This window comes from Cherax quadricarinatus, chromosome 6, assembly GCF_038502225.1.
Source record: "Cherax quadricarinatus isolate ZL_2023a chromosome 6, ASM3850222v1, whole genome shotgun sequence".
Taxonomy (NCBI): Eukaryota; Metazoa; Arthropoda; class Malacostraca; order Decapoda; family Parastacidae; genus Cherax; species Cherax quadricarinatus.
In genome coordinates, this window is record NC_091297.1 from 28,260,397 (window position 1) to 28,279,711 (window position 19,315).

Consider the following 19,315-nt stretch of genomic DNA (forward strand, 5'->3'; position numbering starts at 1 on the left):
GACTCAAATTTCATCATTATACTGACTCAAATTTCATCATTTTACTGACTCAAATTTCATCATTTTACCGACTCAAATTTCATCATTTTACCGACTCAAATTTCATCATTTTACCGACTCAAATTTCATCATTATACTGACTCAAATTTCATCATTATACCGACTCAAATTTCATCATTATACCGACTCAAATTTCATCATTATACCGACTCAAATTTCATCATTATACCGACTGTTACGGCCCCCTGCCAAACTAGCGGTTAAATAGTTAACCTGCCAGCCAGCAGTACTACTGGGTACGTCATCAAACCCATTGTGGGGACTGCTGAGCCGGCCTTAGCAGCATTAAGTACCTGAACACCTCACGGTACGCACCGCAGCAGTAGGTACCTGAATACCTCACGGTACACATCTACTGGCTTTAGAAGCAGTAAGTACCTGAACACCTCACGGTACACATCTAATGGCTTTAAAAGCAGTAAGTACCTGAACACCTCACGGTACACATCTACTGGCTTTAGAAACATTACGTACCTAAACACCTCACGGTACACATCTACTGGCAGTAAGTACCAGAACACCTCACGGTACGCATCTAAGCAGTAATTACCAGAACACCTTACAGTATAGATCTACTGGCAGTAGAGAGTATTCTCCTGCCCATCTTATGGTATTTCTACTGGCGTTAGAGGAAGCGCTCACCGCAGCTTACTGAGTCTGTTGGCCTCAGTTACTTGACGGCCGCATTCAGTGAGCTCTCAGCATGGTGTTCTGCTAGTAATTAATCAGACCACCTTGCAGTGTGTCAACTGGTCTTGAAGGCGGTAGATAGTACTCACCAGACCATCTTACGGTGTGCTTCTGCCGGCTTTAGAGAGTATTTATAGGATTACCAGGTGATGTCTGCGGACTCTCCGCCTACGCTGGTCAACTGTGGGCCGGAGTCATCTGATGCTGTTTTAGTGTGACATTACATGAAGAAAAGGTTGGAGTGTTACACTGAACTGGGCTAGGACCGTAGTGTGACACTTAGGGAAGTACAGTGGTCCCTCAATAATCGTCCGGCCTGAAAGTCGTCCATTTCGGAAATAGTCCTGTTTTTTCGTCAAAATATTGGCTCGCAAATGGTCCGGTAACTCGCTAATAGTCCTTCGTCCCAGACGCGTACTCACACTCTGAGCCGCCTCGGCCTTTCCTTCCCAGCCAGTGTGCCATTGTTTACCAGTGAGCGATGGTACCTTCACGTGCTCCAGCAAAATATTTCATAATATTAAATTTATTTTGGTGCTTGCAAGTTATTTAAGTGCTAAATAAGCTACCATGGCTCCAAAGAAAGCTCCTAGTGCCAAGCCTTTGGTAAAGAAGGTGAGAAATACGATTGAATTTAAGAAAAACATCATTGAACAATATGATAGTGGCGTACGTGTGGGCGAACTGGCCAGGATGTATAACAAATCCCGTACAACCATATCTTCCATCATAGCCAAGAAAAAGGAAATCAAGGACGCTGTTGTTGCAAAGGGGGGTAAATATGCTGACAAAAATGAGATCACCAGTACTCGAAGATGTTGAGAAGTTATTATTGGTGTGGATAAATGAGAAACAATTAGCAGGAGATAGTCTTATGACGTCGCTTATTTGTGAAAAGGCTAGGCAGTTGCATGACGATTTGGTAAAGAAATTTTCTGCAACTAGTGGTGATGTGAGTGAATTTAAGGCCAGCAAAGGCTGGTTTGAGAGATTTAAGAAGCGTACTGGCATACACAGTGTGGTAAGGCATGGTGAGGCTGCCAGTTCGAACCACAAGGCGGCTGAAAAATATGAGCATGAATTCAAGGAGTACATAAACAGTGAAGGACTGAAACCTGAACAAGTGTTCAATTGTGATGAAACAGGCCTCTTTTGGAAGAAAATGCCAAAGAGGATCTACATTACTCAGGAAGAAAAGGCACTGCCAGGACACAAGCCTATGAAAGACAGGATGACGCTAATGTTCTGTGCTAATGCTAGTGAGGATTTCAAAGTGAAGCCGTTACTAGTGTACCATTCTGAAAATCCCAGTGTGTTCAAGAAAAACAATATTATGAAGAGTAAAATGTGTGTGTTTTGGAGATCTAATAATAAGGCATGGGTCACAAGGGACATTTTCGTCGAGTGGTTCAATGAAGTGTTTGGCCCTAATGTGAAGAATTACCTCCTGGAAAAGAAATTGGATCTCATGTGCCTCCTAGTAATGGACAATGCACCTGCTCATCCTCCAAACTTGGATGACCTAATTCTGAAGGAGTTTGGGTTCATCACAGTGAAGTTCTTGCCCCCAAATACCACTCCTCTCCTCCAGCCCATGGGCCAGCAGGTCATTGCAAGCTTTAAAAAAAACTACACCAAAGCAATGTTTGAAAGGTGCTTGAATGTGACCTCAGACACTCACTTGACCCTACGAGATTTTTGGAAAGAACACTTCAGTATTCTCCATTGCGTAAGCCTTATAGGTAAGGCTTGGGAGGGAGTGACTACCAGGACTTTGAACTCTGCTTGGAGAAAATTGTGGCCAGATTGTGTCCACTAGAGGGATTTTGAAGGGTTTGGGGCTGACCCTGATGAGCCTATGTCAGTTGTTAAATCCATTGTGGCACTGGGGAGTTCCATGGGGTTGGATGTAAGTTTGGAGGATGTGAAGAGTTGGTGGAGGACCACAATGAAGAGCTAACCACTGAGGAGCTGCAAGAGCTTCAGCAGGAACAGCAACAGATCGCAGCTCAGAATCTTGCTGCAGAGGAGGAGGAAGAGAGATGGAAGAAGGTGCCTTCTTCAGAAATTAAGGAGATTTTTGAAATGTGGGGTAGGATGGAAAGATTTATGGAGAAACATCACCCAGAGAAGGATGTTGCAAGCTATATCGGCAACTTGTACAATGACAGAGTCTTGGCCCATTTTAGGGAAGTTTTAAAGAGACGCCAGAAACAGAGCTCTCTGGACAGTTTTTTTGCGAGACAGGACTCCAGTGACTCTCAAGGTGGTCCTAGTGGCATTAAGAAACAGAGAAGAGAAGTAACCCCAGAAAAGCAATTGGTACCCGGGGTGTTGATGGAAGGGGATTCCCCTTCCAAACAGTAAATCGACCAATCTGTCTCCTCCAATCTTCCATACGCAAAGAAGAATCGCCAATAAAGGTAAGTGTTATTCTGTTAATGTTTAATTCATCATGTGCCACTGTATTGTTTATGTACTACATCTATATTTCATGTAAAAAAATTTTTTGTTTTAATACTTCTGGGTGTCAGGAACGGATTAATTGAATTTACATTATTTCTTATGGGGAAAATTGATTCGTAAATCGTCCATTTCGATAATAGTCCCACTTCCAGGAACGGATTATGGACGATTATTGAGGGAGCACTGTATGATGGAGTGGAACACTGAGATATGCTACAGGACCGTAATGGAACGCTGAGAAGAAAAGGGTGTCGTTTGACACTGAAGATGGTCAGGTTGTAGTGTACATTGAATAGCATCATGTGACTGGACTCGAGAAAGACGCTGTGGGTGATAGTGTGCGACGCAGTGACAAGGGTGTCAAGAGTGACACAGTAGAGATATTGTGTATGACGCAGAGAAAATGGTGTCGTGTGACACGTAGAGTAGGAGTGTCGTGTGACACAGAGAAAAGGGTGTCTAGTGGACACGGTTGAGCAGGAGCGTCATTACACGGAAGAAAGGGTGTCAAGTGACACAGTTGAGAGGGAGCGTCACAACACACTACGGATAAGTGTCGTGAGAGATAGGGAGCGTCATAAGGAGTTGATTGTAATTTATTATTGTAAATATGTTACCTGGAGTTTACCTGGAGAGAGTTCCGGGGGTCAACGCCCCCGCGGCCCAGTCCGTGACCAGGCCTCCTGGTGGATCAGAGCCTGATCAACCAGGCTGTTGCTGCTGGCTGCACGCAAACCAACGTACGAGCCACAGCCCGGCTGATCCGGAACTGACTTTAGGTGCTTGTCCAGTGCCAGCTTGAAGACTGCCAGGGGTCTGTTGGTAATCCCCCTTATGTGTGCTGGGAGGCAGTTGAACAGTCTCGGGCCCCTGACACTTATTGTATGGTCTCTTAACGTGCTAGTGACACCCCTGCTTTTCATTGGGGGGATGGTGCATCGTCTGCCAAGTCTTTTGCTTTCGTAGTGAGTGATTTTCGTGTGCAAGTTCGGTACTAGTCCCTCTAGGATTTTCCAGGTGTATATAATCAAGTATCTCTCCCTCCTGCGTTCCAGGGAATACAGGTTTAGGAACCTCAAGCACTCCCAATAATTGAGGTGTTTTATCTCCGTTATGCGCGCCGTGAAAGTTCTCTGTACATTTTCTAGGTCGGCAATTTCACCTGCCTTGAAAGGTGCTGTTAGTGTGCAGCAATATTCCAGCCTAGATAGAACAAGTGACCTGAAGAGTGTCATCATGGGCTTGGCCTCCCTAGTTTTGAAGGTTCTCATTATCCATCCTGTCATTTTTCTAGCAGATGCGATTGATACAATGTTATGGTCCTTGAAGGTGAGATCCTCCGACATGATCACTCCCAGGTCTTTGACGTTGGTGTTTCGCTCTATTTTGTGGCCAGAATTTGTTTTGTACTCTGATGAAGATTTAATTTCCTCATGTTTACCATACCTGAGTAATTGAAATTTCTCATCGTTGAACTTCATACTGTTTTCTGCAGCCCACTGAAAGATTTGGTTGATGTCTGCCTGGAGCTTTGCAGTGTCTGCAATGGAAGACACTGTCATGCAGATTCGGGTGTCATCTGCAAAGGAAGACACGGTGCTGTGGCTGACATCCTTGTCTATGTCGGATATAAGGATGAGGAACAAGATGGGAGAGAGTACTGTGCCTTGTGGAACAGAGCTTTTCACTGTAGCTGCCTCGGACTTTACTCTGTTGACGACTACTCTCTGTGTTCTGTTAGTGAGGAAATTATAGATCCATCGACCGACTTTTCCTGTTATTCCTTTAGCACGCATTTTGTGCGCTATTACGCCATGGTCACACTTGTCGAAGGCTTTTGCAAAGTCTGTATATATTACATCTGTATTCTTTTTGTCTTCTAGTGCATTTAGGACCTTGTCGTAGTGGTCCAATAGTTGAGACAGACAGGAGCGACCTGTTCTAAACCCATGTTGCCCTGGGTTGTGTAACTGATGGGTTTCTAGATGGGTGGTGATCTTGCTTCTTAGGACCCTTTCAAAGATTTTTATGATATGGGATGTTAGTGCTATTGGTCTGTAGTTCTTTGCTGTTGCTTTACTGCCCCCTTTGTGGAGTGGGGCTATGTCTGTTGTTTTTAGTAACTGTGGGACAACCCCCGTGTCCATGCTCCCTCTCCATAGGATGGAAAAGGCTCGTGATAGGGGCTTCTTGCAGTTCTTGATGAACACAGAGTTCCATGAGCCTGGCCCTGGGGCAGAGTGCTACGTATAATTTATTATTTTAGCATAGATATATATATATATATATATATATATATATATATATATATATATATATATATATATATATATATATATATATATATATATATACTGTATATATATATGACACAGTAGTGTCAAGGAAGTTGTACCCTGTGTAGGGTCGCGAATTATTATTTATTATTTTAGTAAAATGCTACTTATAATTTGGTATTGTAACATGTATATATATATATATATTTTAAATACCTCTAGACCAAAGATTGATTTTTATATAATATTAAAGATTAATTGATTTTAATGTTGTATTATGTATCCCGAACTTTTATATTACAAACACTTATGTGAAAGTCCCAATTGGTGTTTTTGTAATACCAACTCAAATTTCATCATTATACCGACTCAAATTTCATCATTATACTGACTCAAATTTTATCATTATACCAACTCAAATTTCATCATTATACCGATTCAAATTTCATCATTATACCAACTCAAATTTCATCATTATACAGATTCAGAAATTGTGCAAGTGGTTGTAAATCCACAGCAGCAAGCCAATGGAGGAGAAAACAGTGATGAAAATGAGGAAGATATAGCAGAAAGTCTCCATTGATAATTTAGTTAACCCTTTGACTGTTTTGGTTGTATATATACGTTTTACGAGGTAACGTGTTCGATGTATGTATACTCATAAATTCTAGCAGCTTCAAATCAAGCAGGAGAAAGCTGGTAGGCCCACATGTGAGAGAATGGGTCTCTGTGGTCAGTGTGTACCATACAAAAAATCCTGGAGGACGCAGTGCATAATGAGGAAAAAAAAATTCCAACTTTTTTCCAATTAAAATGTCGACTTTGTGGTCTATTTTCGTATAGTATTTATGGTTGTATTCTCGTTTTCTTGGTTTCTTTTGATAGAATGGAAAACATATTATAGATACAGAGGTGATTTTGATTGGTTTTAGTATAAAAAGAACCTGGAAATGGAGCTCAAAGTAGGGGAAATGTTTGATTTTTGCCGATGTTCAAAAGTAAATAAATGATGTCATTGTCCAATAAATGTCCAACTAGCCATTCTAATTTGCAGTCATGAATGGGTTGACATTATTTGTACAATTATTACAGTATTGCAGTAGTCTGCATAACAGTAAATCTTCTATTTTTTGTTTGAATAAAAATTCAAAATAGAGAGCAAGAGTGATATCAGAGGGGCCTGGAGACGTGACTGATGAACGAAGAAAATGTTATTTTAGAGCCAGGAATGTCTGCACTGTTCATTCTGGACCTTATTTTGAAATTGTCATATTTTTTAATTTTCATGAAATTGGCCAAATTGCAAATTTCTGACCAACATTATTGGGTAGTTGAAATTGGTAAATGGGCAGTTTCTTGTACTCAGTCGATAGAAAAAAACGGAGTTCTAAAGAAATAGCTATGAGTTTGGTCGACTGGAACAATGGAATTAGCCGAAAATAGGGCTCAAAGTGGGTGAAATCGCCGGTTTGTAAATATTGCAGAGGTCGCTAACTTCGCGAGGATTTGTAAATATTGCAGAGGTCGCTAACTTCGCGAGAGCGTAATTCCGTCAGTTTTCCATCAGATTTTTTTTTTTGTGTCATTACAATCGGGAAAAGATTCTCTATCATTTCATAAGAAATTTTTTTTTATTTTTTGGAAATTTTGCGACACCAGCAGACACCTCAGGATTGGGGGTTGCGACTGTCAAGGGGTTAAGTATATTATAACCTAACTTCTCTGTAATCTGGCAAACTTACTAATCCGGCACACTACAGGTCCTAATGATGCTGGATTAGTGATGGCCTACCTGTATAATGGTGGTGGGTTTGTGTCAGCCATATTTGATATTGTTTTAATGTCAAATTGCATCATTTATAACATTTTTAGTATATTTTTAAATGTTTATACAGTAGTGTACTGTATATTGTAATACACAGAATAGAGGAAATAAGCTCAAATATACATTATTTAGGTATGCATACTGGTCAGAGAGCTCGTCGTAAGTCCGAGTTGTCGGTAAACGAGTACGCTGCTAAATGAGGAGAGGCTGTATAACAGTACTATTTTGAGCTTTCAATATCAAGCAGCAAAAGCACACAGTGTTTTCTGTGACACTAAGTGGTACTGTCTGTATCGCAACACTTCACAATGCTAAGTTGCCCTCAGTTGCTCCAAAGTTTTCCCCAGAAGTTGTACCATGCTAGACAAATTTCATCTTGTGTTCATTGAAAATGTGCTGCAAATGTGACACGACCTATGACTGCTGCACCTCTCCTGCCATACGGTTTATAAGCTGTTTCTCCGCTGATATGCCGTATTCTATTCAAGATTGATGGACTGAACACATCGACTCAAGGTTGAGGGACTGATTACCTCATTCTCCTCCTGTTCTTCAAGTTTCTCCTACGTACGGACTGATGGAGCCACTGTGTGGTGAAACGTTTCCTCAATAAAGATAACCAAGAGTTGCACATGTGTCTAATTTATCAGAGTTGTACATGCGTGGAACAGTCTTCCCAGTGGGGTGATAGAGGCTAGGACCTTGGGTAGCTTTAAGAAGAGACTGGACAAATATATGAGTGGGAGGGGCTGGGTTTGATTGGTACGGGAGTTATTTCTTGGGTAGCTTTAGGTAGATGTCGTTTTGATAAGGACCTGCCTCGTATGGGCCAGTAGGCCTTCTGCAGTGTTCCTACATTCTTATGTTCTTATTTTGCAATAGTGTGTTACCAAAAGTGTGTTAGAGGATCTTGTATTCACAGTCTACTGCATTAAGAACATAAAAGAAAATCACTCCAGTAGGCTTACTAGACTATGTTAAACAAGGGTGCTTATAGACTGACTGGCAGTGTCCTCAGCTCGTGCACTGAAGGACTAGGGATCACTCGGTCCACAGTATGGGTGAATGGGTATGTTTTCTTACACCTGCTACCTGTATACATAAAGGAGGAGACCTAACTGATGTAAATAACTATAGACCTTTGTCATTTAAAAAAATCTTCAAAAAAATTAATCCATAAGAGACTATACAGTGGAACCTTGACTTACGAGTGTCCCAATGTATGAGTTTTTTGAGATATGAGCCATCGATCGGTCAATTTTTGCTCTGAGTTAGAAGCCAACATTTGAGTTACGAGCCAGCTCCCCCCACCTCCCCCTCAACCCAAAACCTGGACACCTCTCTTGTTTATCAATGATTTCAAGCTTTAATTCCATGGAAATCATTCTCTTTTACTCTCAACACTGTCCTTTACACTTGCTTTCTTAGGACCCATGCTTAGAAAAGCGAAATTTGGCCAAATGACTGTGAAAAATGTAAGCAAAGCAGGAGAGAACTGCTCCCTCAGCTAGGTAAACAGTGCACTGAGTTGGCTTCGCTCTGAAGCTCTCGTTATAATAATGTATTATTATTAATTTAGGGAACTGAAGTTTTATCATTATTGTAATTATTATTATTATAATTATTGATAATAATTTAGGCAACTTTTCTTATCATGCTTCCTCTGTCAAGAAAAGTTTTCTTATCTCCCTCTTTCTCCATGCTCTCCACATTTGTGATCCTCAGTTCCTTCAATCAGAAATTTCCACCCTTCATAATTCATTTTCCTGTCTTGGCTACCCTTCCCATTTCATAGACTCTGCCTTCTCACATGCCAAACGTAATTTCTTCTCTCCCAAGCTCTCTACTCCTGGTAACTTTTCTGTTCTCTGCCTTCCCTACATTTCCGGTCTTTCTAATCTCAACAACTCTCTCTGTTCCTTAGACATCAAACTTACTTTCCGGCAGACTAACACTATTCGCACTAATCTCATTCATACCTCTCCTCCCTCTACAGATGCTCTTGGTGTCTACTCTATTTCTTGTTCCTCCTGTCCTCTTCAATACTTTGGAGAAACTGGCTGATCTCTTTCTGACAGACTTAGGGAGCACAAAAGTAGTGTTAGGCTTGCCGACACTAACAATGCTCTTTCCTGTCACATCAGAGATCACAGCCATCCTATTGACTGGTCTTCTGCTAAAACTGTCTTCCCTACTTCCAACTTTAACAGTCACCATCTGGTTGAATCCTCCTTAATACACAACTTTCCTTGTATGAATCTTAGTCCTGGCTTCGTCTCTGTAGATGCCTTCCTTTCCCACTACATTGTAAAATGCTCTAAACTTCAGAACACCCATGACCTAACCTGATTCCTCCTTTTTCTTCTTCTCCCTCTTCCTCTTCCCTCTTTCCTTTTCTCCTTTGGATTGTCTTTCTTCTGCCCTGTGTATTTGTTCATTCTTTATTCTTTTATTTATTTTTTTATTTCCCCCCTTCCTCAGTGTTATTGCTCTTACCCTCTGTGGGCACCTAGCTCCCTTGCAGTGCTCCTCTTTCTTAGTAGTATTTGACTGGCTCCTCCTTCTCTTACTACCTCCCCACTACTACTTCCTTCCACCTCCACTACTACTACTACTACTACTACTACCACCTCCTGCCTATACATATCCATCCTGCTCTCCTTTTCGTTAGTGTGACTTTGTAAATGGTCCAGGTCGGACCGAAACGTCGTCGTAAGTTCCTCTCTTCCATGTGCGGGTTATTTGTGTATCATTCCAGTCACGGTATTGTGCCTTATTTTTTTTGTTTGTTATTTTGCTGTTAATTGAAGCCCCCTCACCAGTGTCAAGGTTCCTTGATGCTGTTGAGGGGCTCTTGATCTAGGGAATTGGATATGTGCTCTAGTTCCCTAAATTAATAATAACAAAAATAGTAATAATAATAATAATAATAATAAATATAAAAATAATAAAATAATAATAATAAAATGGAAATCATCCTCTTTTTCTTCTCAGCACTGCCCTTTACACTTACTTTCTTAAGACCTATGATTAGAAAAGCGACAATTGGTGAAATGACTGTCAAAAATATAAGCCAAGCAGGAGAGAACTGCTCCCACACCTAGGTAAACAATGCACTGAGTTGGCTTCGTTTTGAAGCTCTTGTTGTTATAATAATGTATTATTATTAATTTAGGGAACTGAAGCTCTATAGTTATTGCAATTATTATTATTATTATTATTATTATTGTTATAATTATTATTGATAATAACTTAGGGAACTGAAGCCCCTCACCAGTGTCAAGGTTCCTCGATGCTGGTGAGGGGCTCTTGATCTAGGGAACTGGACATGTGCTCTAGTTCCCTAAATTAAAAAAAAAAAATAATAATAATAATAATAATAATAATAATAATAATAATAATAATAACAACAATAACAAAATAATAAAAATACATAATAATTATTATAATAATGATAGAGCTTCAGTTTCCTAAATTATCAATAATAATATTGATAATTATAATAATTATTACAATTACGTACTTATGTACATAATACGCACGTAATAATAATAATTATGAATGCTGCTGCTAGTTAGCGCAGCTGATTTGAAAACATCCGCTAAGCAGTACGTATATGTTTTCATCGCTGTGGGAGCAGTTCTCTCCTGCTTTGCTTACATTTTTGACAGTCATTTGGCCAAATTTCGCTTTTCTAACCATTGGTCCTAAGAAAATAAGTGCAAAGGACAATGTTGAGAAGAAAAAGACGATGATTTCCATGGAATTAAAGCACAAAATCATAGATAAACATAAGCAAGGTATAAAAGTTGTTCATTTAACCAGACAATACCAGGGAAGTACGTACATCTACTATATGTACGATACTAAAGCAGCAGGAGTCGATAAAGGCTATAGCGCCAGCCAAGGGCATTACAATAATGTCTAAGCTGCGGACCTCTGTCCATGAAAAGATTGAGAAGCTGCTGCTGATGTGGTTGAGAGAGAAGCAGCTCGCAGGAGATACCATGACTGAGGGTACCATCTGAGAGAAGGCACGAGGCAGTGAAAAGTAAGAACAAGTGAAAGAAGTTAAAAGTTAAACAAAATAAATTGTATCAGTTATGTTCAGTGATTAAACAAAAAAATAATATCAGTTATATTCAGTGATTTAACAAAACAAATTGTATCAGTTAAGTGATAAAACAAATTGTATGAGTTAAGTTCAGCAATGAAACAAAACTGTTGTTGTTGTTGTTGAAGGCTTACGGGGCCACTAACATCATGTGCTGAACTGCCAATCTCCCCTACACGCAACCTCCTCCACACTCAACCTCCACCACCATCTCTGCTCCAAGTGTTTAAGTACATATACACTTTATATAAACAGTTTATTATTTCTTTACATTCTGTAGTGTATGTTAATATACAATATTTTATATATGATTTATATGTTTATATACGATATTTTCAGTGTTTTCCTTAGAAAACTAGTGATCTACTGCAGTTAGCCTCAAAAATACTCTATTTTCTCTTACAAAAAGAGCATGGGAAGATACTACATATAGTCAAAGTTAGACAGAAAATGGCGGACACTTCTGTCACTGCCTCTGCCACCATATTATCGCCTATTTTATTCATGCTAGAGTACATATCATGTTTCTGTGTTAATTATACTGTTTATGTCATATTAGATGAATTGTGGTAGATAAATAAGCCATACAGTTGATAATAGCATCATATTCAAGTAATTTTTTCGTCTCTCCAGAGTGCAGGAACGAATTAATGGCTTTTCAATTAATTTAAATGAGTAAAATTAATTTGATATATGAGTAAATTGAGTTACGAGCTAGCTCCTGGAAGGGATTAAACTCTTAAGTCAAGGTTCCATTGTACTCTTTCCAAGACTCACTCATTATACTCTACCCCTACCAGGATGGTTTCAGGACAAATAAAAGCACAAACAATGCAATAAAAATGCTTGATTTACTTTAAGCAGCCCTAGATAATAATGAATATTCACTGAGCCTCTTTATAGACCTTAGGAAATCTTTCTTTACAAAAGAACACAGCATCCTACATCTTAAACTATAGTATCAGAGGTCATGCACTTGCATACATAAAGTCCTACCTTAATAACAGACACCAATGTCTCCATCAAAGGAATAACCTCATCAATACGACCTATTGACATAAGTATAAGGGTGCCCCAAGGCCCTCTGCTTTTCCTCGTATGACTCAAAGGTTGGCAACCCCCAAATGATAAGTGAAACACTGCTGGTGGGTGGAAAAAGTCATTTTTCATTTGTCATTATCAAATGCATCTACAATGCCTGCTAAAATGTTTACACTATAATATATTAAGTGCTCAATACAGTTAGACATACAAAACAAAAATATAAAAAAAGAAAAAATACATACAAAGTACATACAATACTTACCTTAAAATACTGTGCCGGTTGTCCTTCCTTACGCAACTGTTGTAAGAAAATGGCAATAACGGCAGAAAAGAAGTAAAAACACTGAACATAATGAACAATGGCTTCATTGTGAGTCAATGAAAATGTGGAACACTGAAAAGAGGGAGCTGTATATGTGGGACCCTCCTGTATACATCAATGATCTAACTGCATCTCAACAACTTAGACCTGTTCTGTTTGCAGAAAACATTTGTCACCTCCCACCCAAATCTGAACTCTCTCAATAACAATGTCGATGAGAAGCTCATAAAGATATCTAGCAGATGACTACCAATAAATTCACTCATAACACTGATAAGACCTTCTATGTGATGTTTAGGAACAGAGCTGCAAATGTCCAACTAAATTCTGATTAACGGTTCTCCTATAGCAAAATAAAATGAAGGAAACTTCTTAGGTTAGTACCTCAACAGCAACTTGAAATTCAAAACCCACATTCAGCACATAAAAAAAGTATCCAGATATGTTGGCATCCTCTCCAAGATATGTTACTATGCATCTCAGACAGCACTACTTATGTTATACTACTATTTAATCTATTCTTACCTCACCTACATATGCTATTTGTGCCTTGGGATTCACTACAGCAAATCACCTAGTCAATAATAACTCAACAAAAAGTGGCAGTATGATTGATCACCCAGTATAGTGCCAGGCAACCCATTTCCCCACTTACTTAATATACATAAAATTCACTCATTCTTCTTTACCTACTACATACAGAGAACAATTAATTATAATACTAACCCTGCCCTAAAACTTACTTGATAGCTTCAATAGTACTCATAGGCAAAATTCGAGATACAAAATTCCCTAAGATATTCCCCTACTCCAACTCAACCTGCATAAAAACTCAATGAGCATAAAAAAGCCTTAAATCTGGAACTCTTTGCCTGAAGACTCCAGATGTTTCCTGTCAGCCAATTTCAAAGCTACTGTTCAAAAACAACTCCTTACCTTGAAAATATACACACACATGCAGTATAATGTGATCCTTTATTGACAATGTTTCGCCCACACAGTGGGCTTTTTCAAGTCACAAACAGATCTACCTGGGTGGAAGGTACGTGAGTATTTATAGTCAGGTTCAGAATGCTGGGCCAGGTGGAGAATGCTGCATCTGATGATCTACCGAGTGGGGTTATGGAGTCTAAAATCTTGGGTAGCTTGGAAGGGAGATTGGATAAGTTTGTGAGCAGACCTTCTGCAGTGTTCCTCCATTCCCATGTTCTTATGTGGGATAGCGATGAAGTTTCTTGGCAAGTGGTTCAGCTATGTTATAGAAGCCATTGTTCTGGTTGAAATTGTCAGATATGGAGATAAGTGATGATTCCAGGATTCTTCGGTATTGAGTGTTGTCTTCTCTGGTGATAAGTCTTGAGTTTCTGTAGTTTATTAAATGGTTGTGTGAATTACGGTGTTGTACACAGGCATTTCTTGTATCGTCAGACCTGCTTGCGCATTGGTGTTCTGAAATACGTGTTTGGAGGTCTCTTGATGTTTCGCCCACGTATAATTTGCTGCAGTCATTACAAGGGATTATGTATACCCTTGCAGAGGATGGAAGCTTGTCCTGTCCATTACTGGTAATGTCCTTCCTTGATGGTCGTGGTTGTGGAGGTAGATACTTGGAATGAGGTATTGGAAAAGATGTTGGAAACGTGTTTGGCAATGGAGTTGGTGGGGAGGACTATGTATAGCTTCTTGGAAGTGACTTCTCTGGGTGTGTTGAAGATGTTTAATGCCCTTTGTCTGCAGTCTCTGATGAAGTGATGAGGATAGTGAAGTTTGGAAAATACTTGTTCAATTATAGTGCATTCTTCCTCAAGGAACTCATTGCTGCAGATTCTGAGTGCATGCAGGAAAAAGCCTATAATTACACAACGTTTAGTTTTGGTGTCGTGGTGAGAGTAGAAGTGGAGAAGATCGTTTTGGTTGGCGGGTTTTCCAAAGACTTTAAAACCAAGTTTATGGACAGCTTTGCAGAGAAGAACATCAAGGAAAGGAAGTGTGTTGTCGTTCTTCTTCTTCAAGTGTGAACTGGATTGAGGGCTCGACCTGGTTGAGCTTGTCTTGGAGAGGTTGAATGTTAAAGCGTCTGGGAGTTACGAGGAGAATGTCGTCAACATAACGGAGCCAGGTGACAGACGAAGGAATAATGTTGGAGAAACGCTCGGCCTCCAGATGTTCCATGTATAGGTTTGCCAGGATGGCACTGAGTGGTGAACTCATGGGTAGTCCAAAAGTCTGTTGAAAGAGGTGATTCTCGAAAGAGAAACACGTAAAGACAACACATAGTTCAACAAGGTCGATGAAATCGCTGGCTGGAATAGGAATATCAAGTGATTTGTCAATTTTCCTGTGCAAGAGATTGACAGTTTGTGTAGTAGGTACTTTGGTGAATAGGGAAGTTACATCAAGGCTAGAGAGCTTCTTGTTCTTGATGTTGATGTTGCGAATGCGACTGAGAAGATCACCCGAGTGTTTGAGATGTCCTGGACTGATAGTGCCCAAGAGTTTAGACGTGTTTTGCGAAAATTCCTGAGAGTTGGTGGGGAGCACTGCCTATTCCTGAAGATCTTCTCCACTTCTACTCTCACCACGACACCAAAACTAAACGTGGTGTAATTATAGGCTTTTTCCTGCGTGCACTCAGAATCTGCAGCAATGAGTTCCTTGAGGAAGAATGCACTATAATTGAACAAGTATTTTCCAAACTTCACTATCCTCGTCACTTCATCAGAGACTGCAGACGAAGGACATTAAACATCTTCAACACACCCAGAGAAAACACTGCCGAGATGAGATACATAGTCCTCCCCACGAACTCCATTGCCAAACGTTTCCAACATCTTTTCCAATACCTCATTCCAAGTATCTACCTCCACAACCACGGCCATCAAGGACATTACCAGTAATAGACAGGACAAGCTTCCATCCTCTGCAGGGGTATACATAATCCCTTGTAATGACTGCAGCAAATTATACGTGGGCGAAACATCAAGAGACCTCCAAACACGTATTTCAGAACACCAATGCACAAGCAGGTCTGACGATACAAGAAATGCCTGTGTACAACACCGTAATTCACACAACCATTTAATAAACTACAGAAACTCAAGACTTATCACCAGAGAAGTCAACACTCAATACCGAGGAATCCTGGAATCATCACTTATCTCCATATCCGACAATTTCAACCAGAACAATGGCTTCTATAACATAGCTGAACCACTTGCCAAGAAACTTCTTCATCGCTATCCCACATAAGAACATAGGAATGGAGGAACACTGCAGAAGGTCTGCTCACAAACTTATCCAATCTCCCTTCCAAGCTACCCAAGATTTTAGACTCCATAACTCCACTCGGTAGATCATTAGATGCAGCATTCTCAACCTGACTTCAACATTCTGAACCTGACTATAAATACTCGCGTACCTTCCACCCCAGGTAGATCTGTTTGTGACTTGAAAAAGCCCACTGTGTGAGCAAAACGTTGTCGATAAAGGATCACATTATACTGCACGTGTTTATATTTTCATTGTTTCGGTATTTTATATCATTTATTTCCAACTCCTTACCTTAATGTGATCCTGACAATTATTATTTCTTTAATTATCACACTAGCCGATTCCCACCAAGGCAGGGTGGCCCGAAAAAGAAAAACTTTCACCATCATTCACTTCATCACTGTCTTGGCAGAAGGGTGCTTTACACTACAGTTTTTAAACTGCAACATTAACACCCCTCCTTCAGAGTGCAGGCACTGTACTTCCCATCTCCAGGACTCAAATCCGGCCTGCCGGTTTCCCTGAACCCCTTCATAAATGTTACTCTGCTCACAGTATCACTAAATGCAACTAGCTTCATTTCTTCCATAATTTTTTTTTGAATTGCCAAATACTGTACTTTTAATACTGTATAATATAAGTATTCTTATTCTCATGTAACTTGCTAGGATTTTATCTGTCCAGGTAATCTGAGTCATTCTCATAATCAGTTTTATTATGAATATCACTAATGTCTTACATACTTACATGTACAATACTATCTCATCATGTTCTGTAATAATACAAGTAACCAGTTTCACTCTCATTGTAATCTTCATTAGAATTTTATTTTGAATTAACAGAATAATCTTAGCTTAATTTATGTGCTATGATTTTATGTTTCACATACATTTGAAAAATATTCATGTAATTTATTTTATCATGAAAAACATTACTGTATTATATACACGAGAAATAGGATTTTGTTCGGATTTTTAACCCCGGAGGGTTAGCCATCCAGGATAACCTAAGAAAATCAGTGCGTCATCAAGGGACTGTCTGTCTTATTTCCATTGGGGTCCTCAATCTTGTCCCCCAGGATGCAACTCACACCAGCTGACCAACACTCAGGTACCTATTGCATGCTTGGTGAATGGGACAACAGGTGTAAGGAAACCCATGCAGAGTTTCCACCCTTGCCAGGGATTGAACCACTGACACCCAGTGTGCAAATCCAGAGCGTTGCCTACCAGGCCACGGGCCACCTTCTAGATGTAAGTTAGGCTTGAGCTTGCCCCATACGCTCTGCATAACTAAATGGTTTACCATGTGAGAGATGCAACATCGTGCAATTCTGTACGAACAATGAATCAGGGGGAAATAAATTGGTTGATTTTTCACCTAGCAGTAACTAGGTACCTGGGTGTTAACCGGCTGTTGTGGATCGCATCCTGGAGGACACGATTAAAGGACCCCATTATTATTATCAAAACCAAGCACTAAACCCACTGGGGTCATTACAGCTAAAGGACCCCAATCTTCTCAGGCAAGCAGTCCCAGCCTCCAGGTGTTAATGTCCCCCACATCAGGAGCCCTACACTAGCACCTCGGGGGATGGGAGACCTAGTGACAAAATAAATTACCTGGAAACCCAGAACATGAGTAATGAGTTCCTTGGTGAGGGCGTCAAACTTGCCCTGGCCAGCCATCACCCACTGATGATTGTGATTGACGTTGATAACAGCAGTGTAGCACTAGGATCTACCTCGCCGCCATCACCTAGGACCAGCCTTCACCCTCAGATAATATCACAGTAGCACCTGTGTGCTCCAGCAGCACCTATGAGCTCTAACGACCCATTCAAACACCTTTGTTTTGTTCCAATACTTCAGCCACCTACGAGCAGCACAGCTCTCGCAAACACATCAAAAATAAATATACCTTAGATTCTTATCCATAACTATACAGTTCTAGCGTTATAATAATTACAGACTTCACAAGAATGAGAAAGTTGTGAATATCATTAATTTAAAAATGTTCACGAGCAGTAATATTAAATACATTTACCCTTCACAAAATGTAAATCACACATTCTAAACTTTATTAATTAACAATGGTTATAATTATGACCATAAATTTTAAAGGGGTGAACTAGTAAGCCAGCTGAAGGCCTCGGTCAGATGACCAGACGCTCCAACAGCGGGTCATCATATGATTGCCCATGGCTAACCAGCACCATTCTGAAATCCATTGACAAGAAACACCAATATGAAAAGCAATATAAACAGGGCTTAATACACAAAGATATTCTTAAACACTATTCATCAGTTCTCACCAAAGTAATAAAGAAAGCCAAACAACTATACTACTCCAGTAGATTCACAGACACTAGAGGAGATATAAAAAAAGACCTGGAAAACACTCTCTCAGATTCAGATTCTAGGGACCCACAAACTGAAAAAAAACAAGAATATTGGCCTAACTAAACCTAATGAAACACCACTACATCCCACTGACACAGCTAACAAAATAAACGACTTCTTCTCAACCATAGGAAAATAAGGAATATCCACTAGGAATTTTTATTGACCTAAGAAAAGCTTTTGACACAGTAGACCACGACATCCTACTCCACAAACTTGATCATTACGGTATAAGAGGCCATGCGCTTGCTTATTTTAAATCTTACATTACTAATAGGTATCAGTACGTCACCATTAAAGACACAGCATCAGCAACACGGCCACTTGATACTGGAATTCCGCAGGGAAGTGTCCTTGGTCCCCTGCTCTTCCTCATATACATCAATGACCTTCCGAACGTATCCCAACACCTGAAACCCATTCTCTTTGCTGATGACACGACTTATGTCATCTCTCACCCTAATCTTGCCACCCTCAACACCATTGTGAATGAGGAGCTGATTAAAATATCGACTTGGATGACAGCCAATAAACTTACACTTAACACTGACAAAACCTACTATATTATGTTTGGTAGCAGAGCAGGAGATGCACAAATTAACATTAAGATTGACAACACTCTAATTACCAGAAATAATGGGGGCAAATTCCTAGGCTTATACCTTGACAACAACCTGAATTTCAGCACCCATATCCAGCATATAACCAAAAAAGTATCCAAAACGGTTGGGATCCTCTCCAAGATACGATACTACGTGCCGCAAAATGCCCTTCTCACACTATACCACTCACTTATTTATCCATACCTCACCTATGCTATTTGTGCTTGGGGATCAACTGCAGCAA

At 40.0% G+C, this 19,315-nt stretch overlaps 1 protein-coding gene across 4 annotated transcripts in view; it reads right to left on the reverse strand.

Moving 5' to 3' along the window:
- Grip128 (gamma-tubulin complex component 5) overlaps nt 1–17,954 on the reverse strand; it is a 203,977-nt gene extending 186,023 nt beyond the window's left edge. For 3 of the 4 annotated variants that reach the window (XM_070081180.1, XM_070081159.1, XM_070081166.1), the window contains exons 1-2: nt 17,690–17,954; nt 12,738–12,773 (exon numbers count right to left, since the gene is read on the reverse strand). In XM_070081180.1, coding sequence (XP_069937281.1) covers nt 12,738–12,773; nt 17,690–17,755 — 102 coding nt within the window. In that variant the 5' untranslated portion in view covers nt 17,756–17,954. The remainder of the gene's footprint in view (nt 1–12,737; nt 12,774–17,689) is intronic. The other variant, XM_070081172.1, reaches the window with a different exon arrangement.
- Between the last annotated feature and the right edge of the window lie 1,361 nt (nt 17,955–19,315).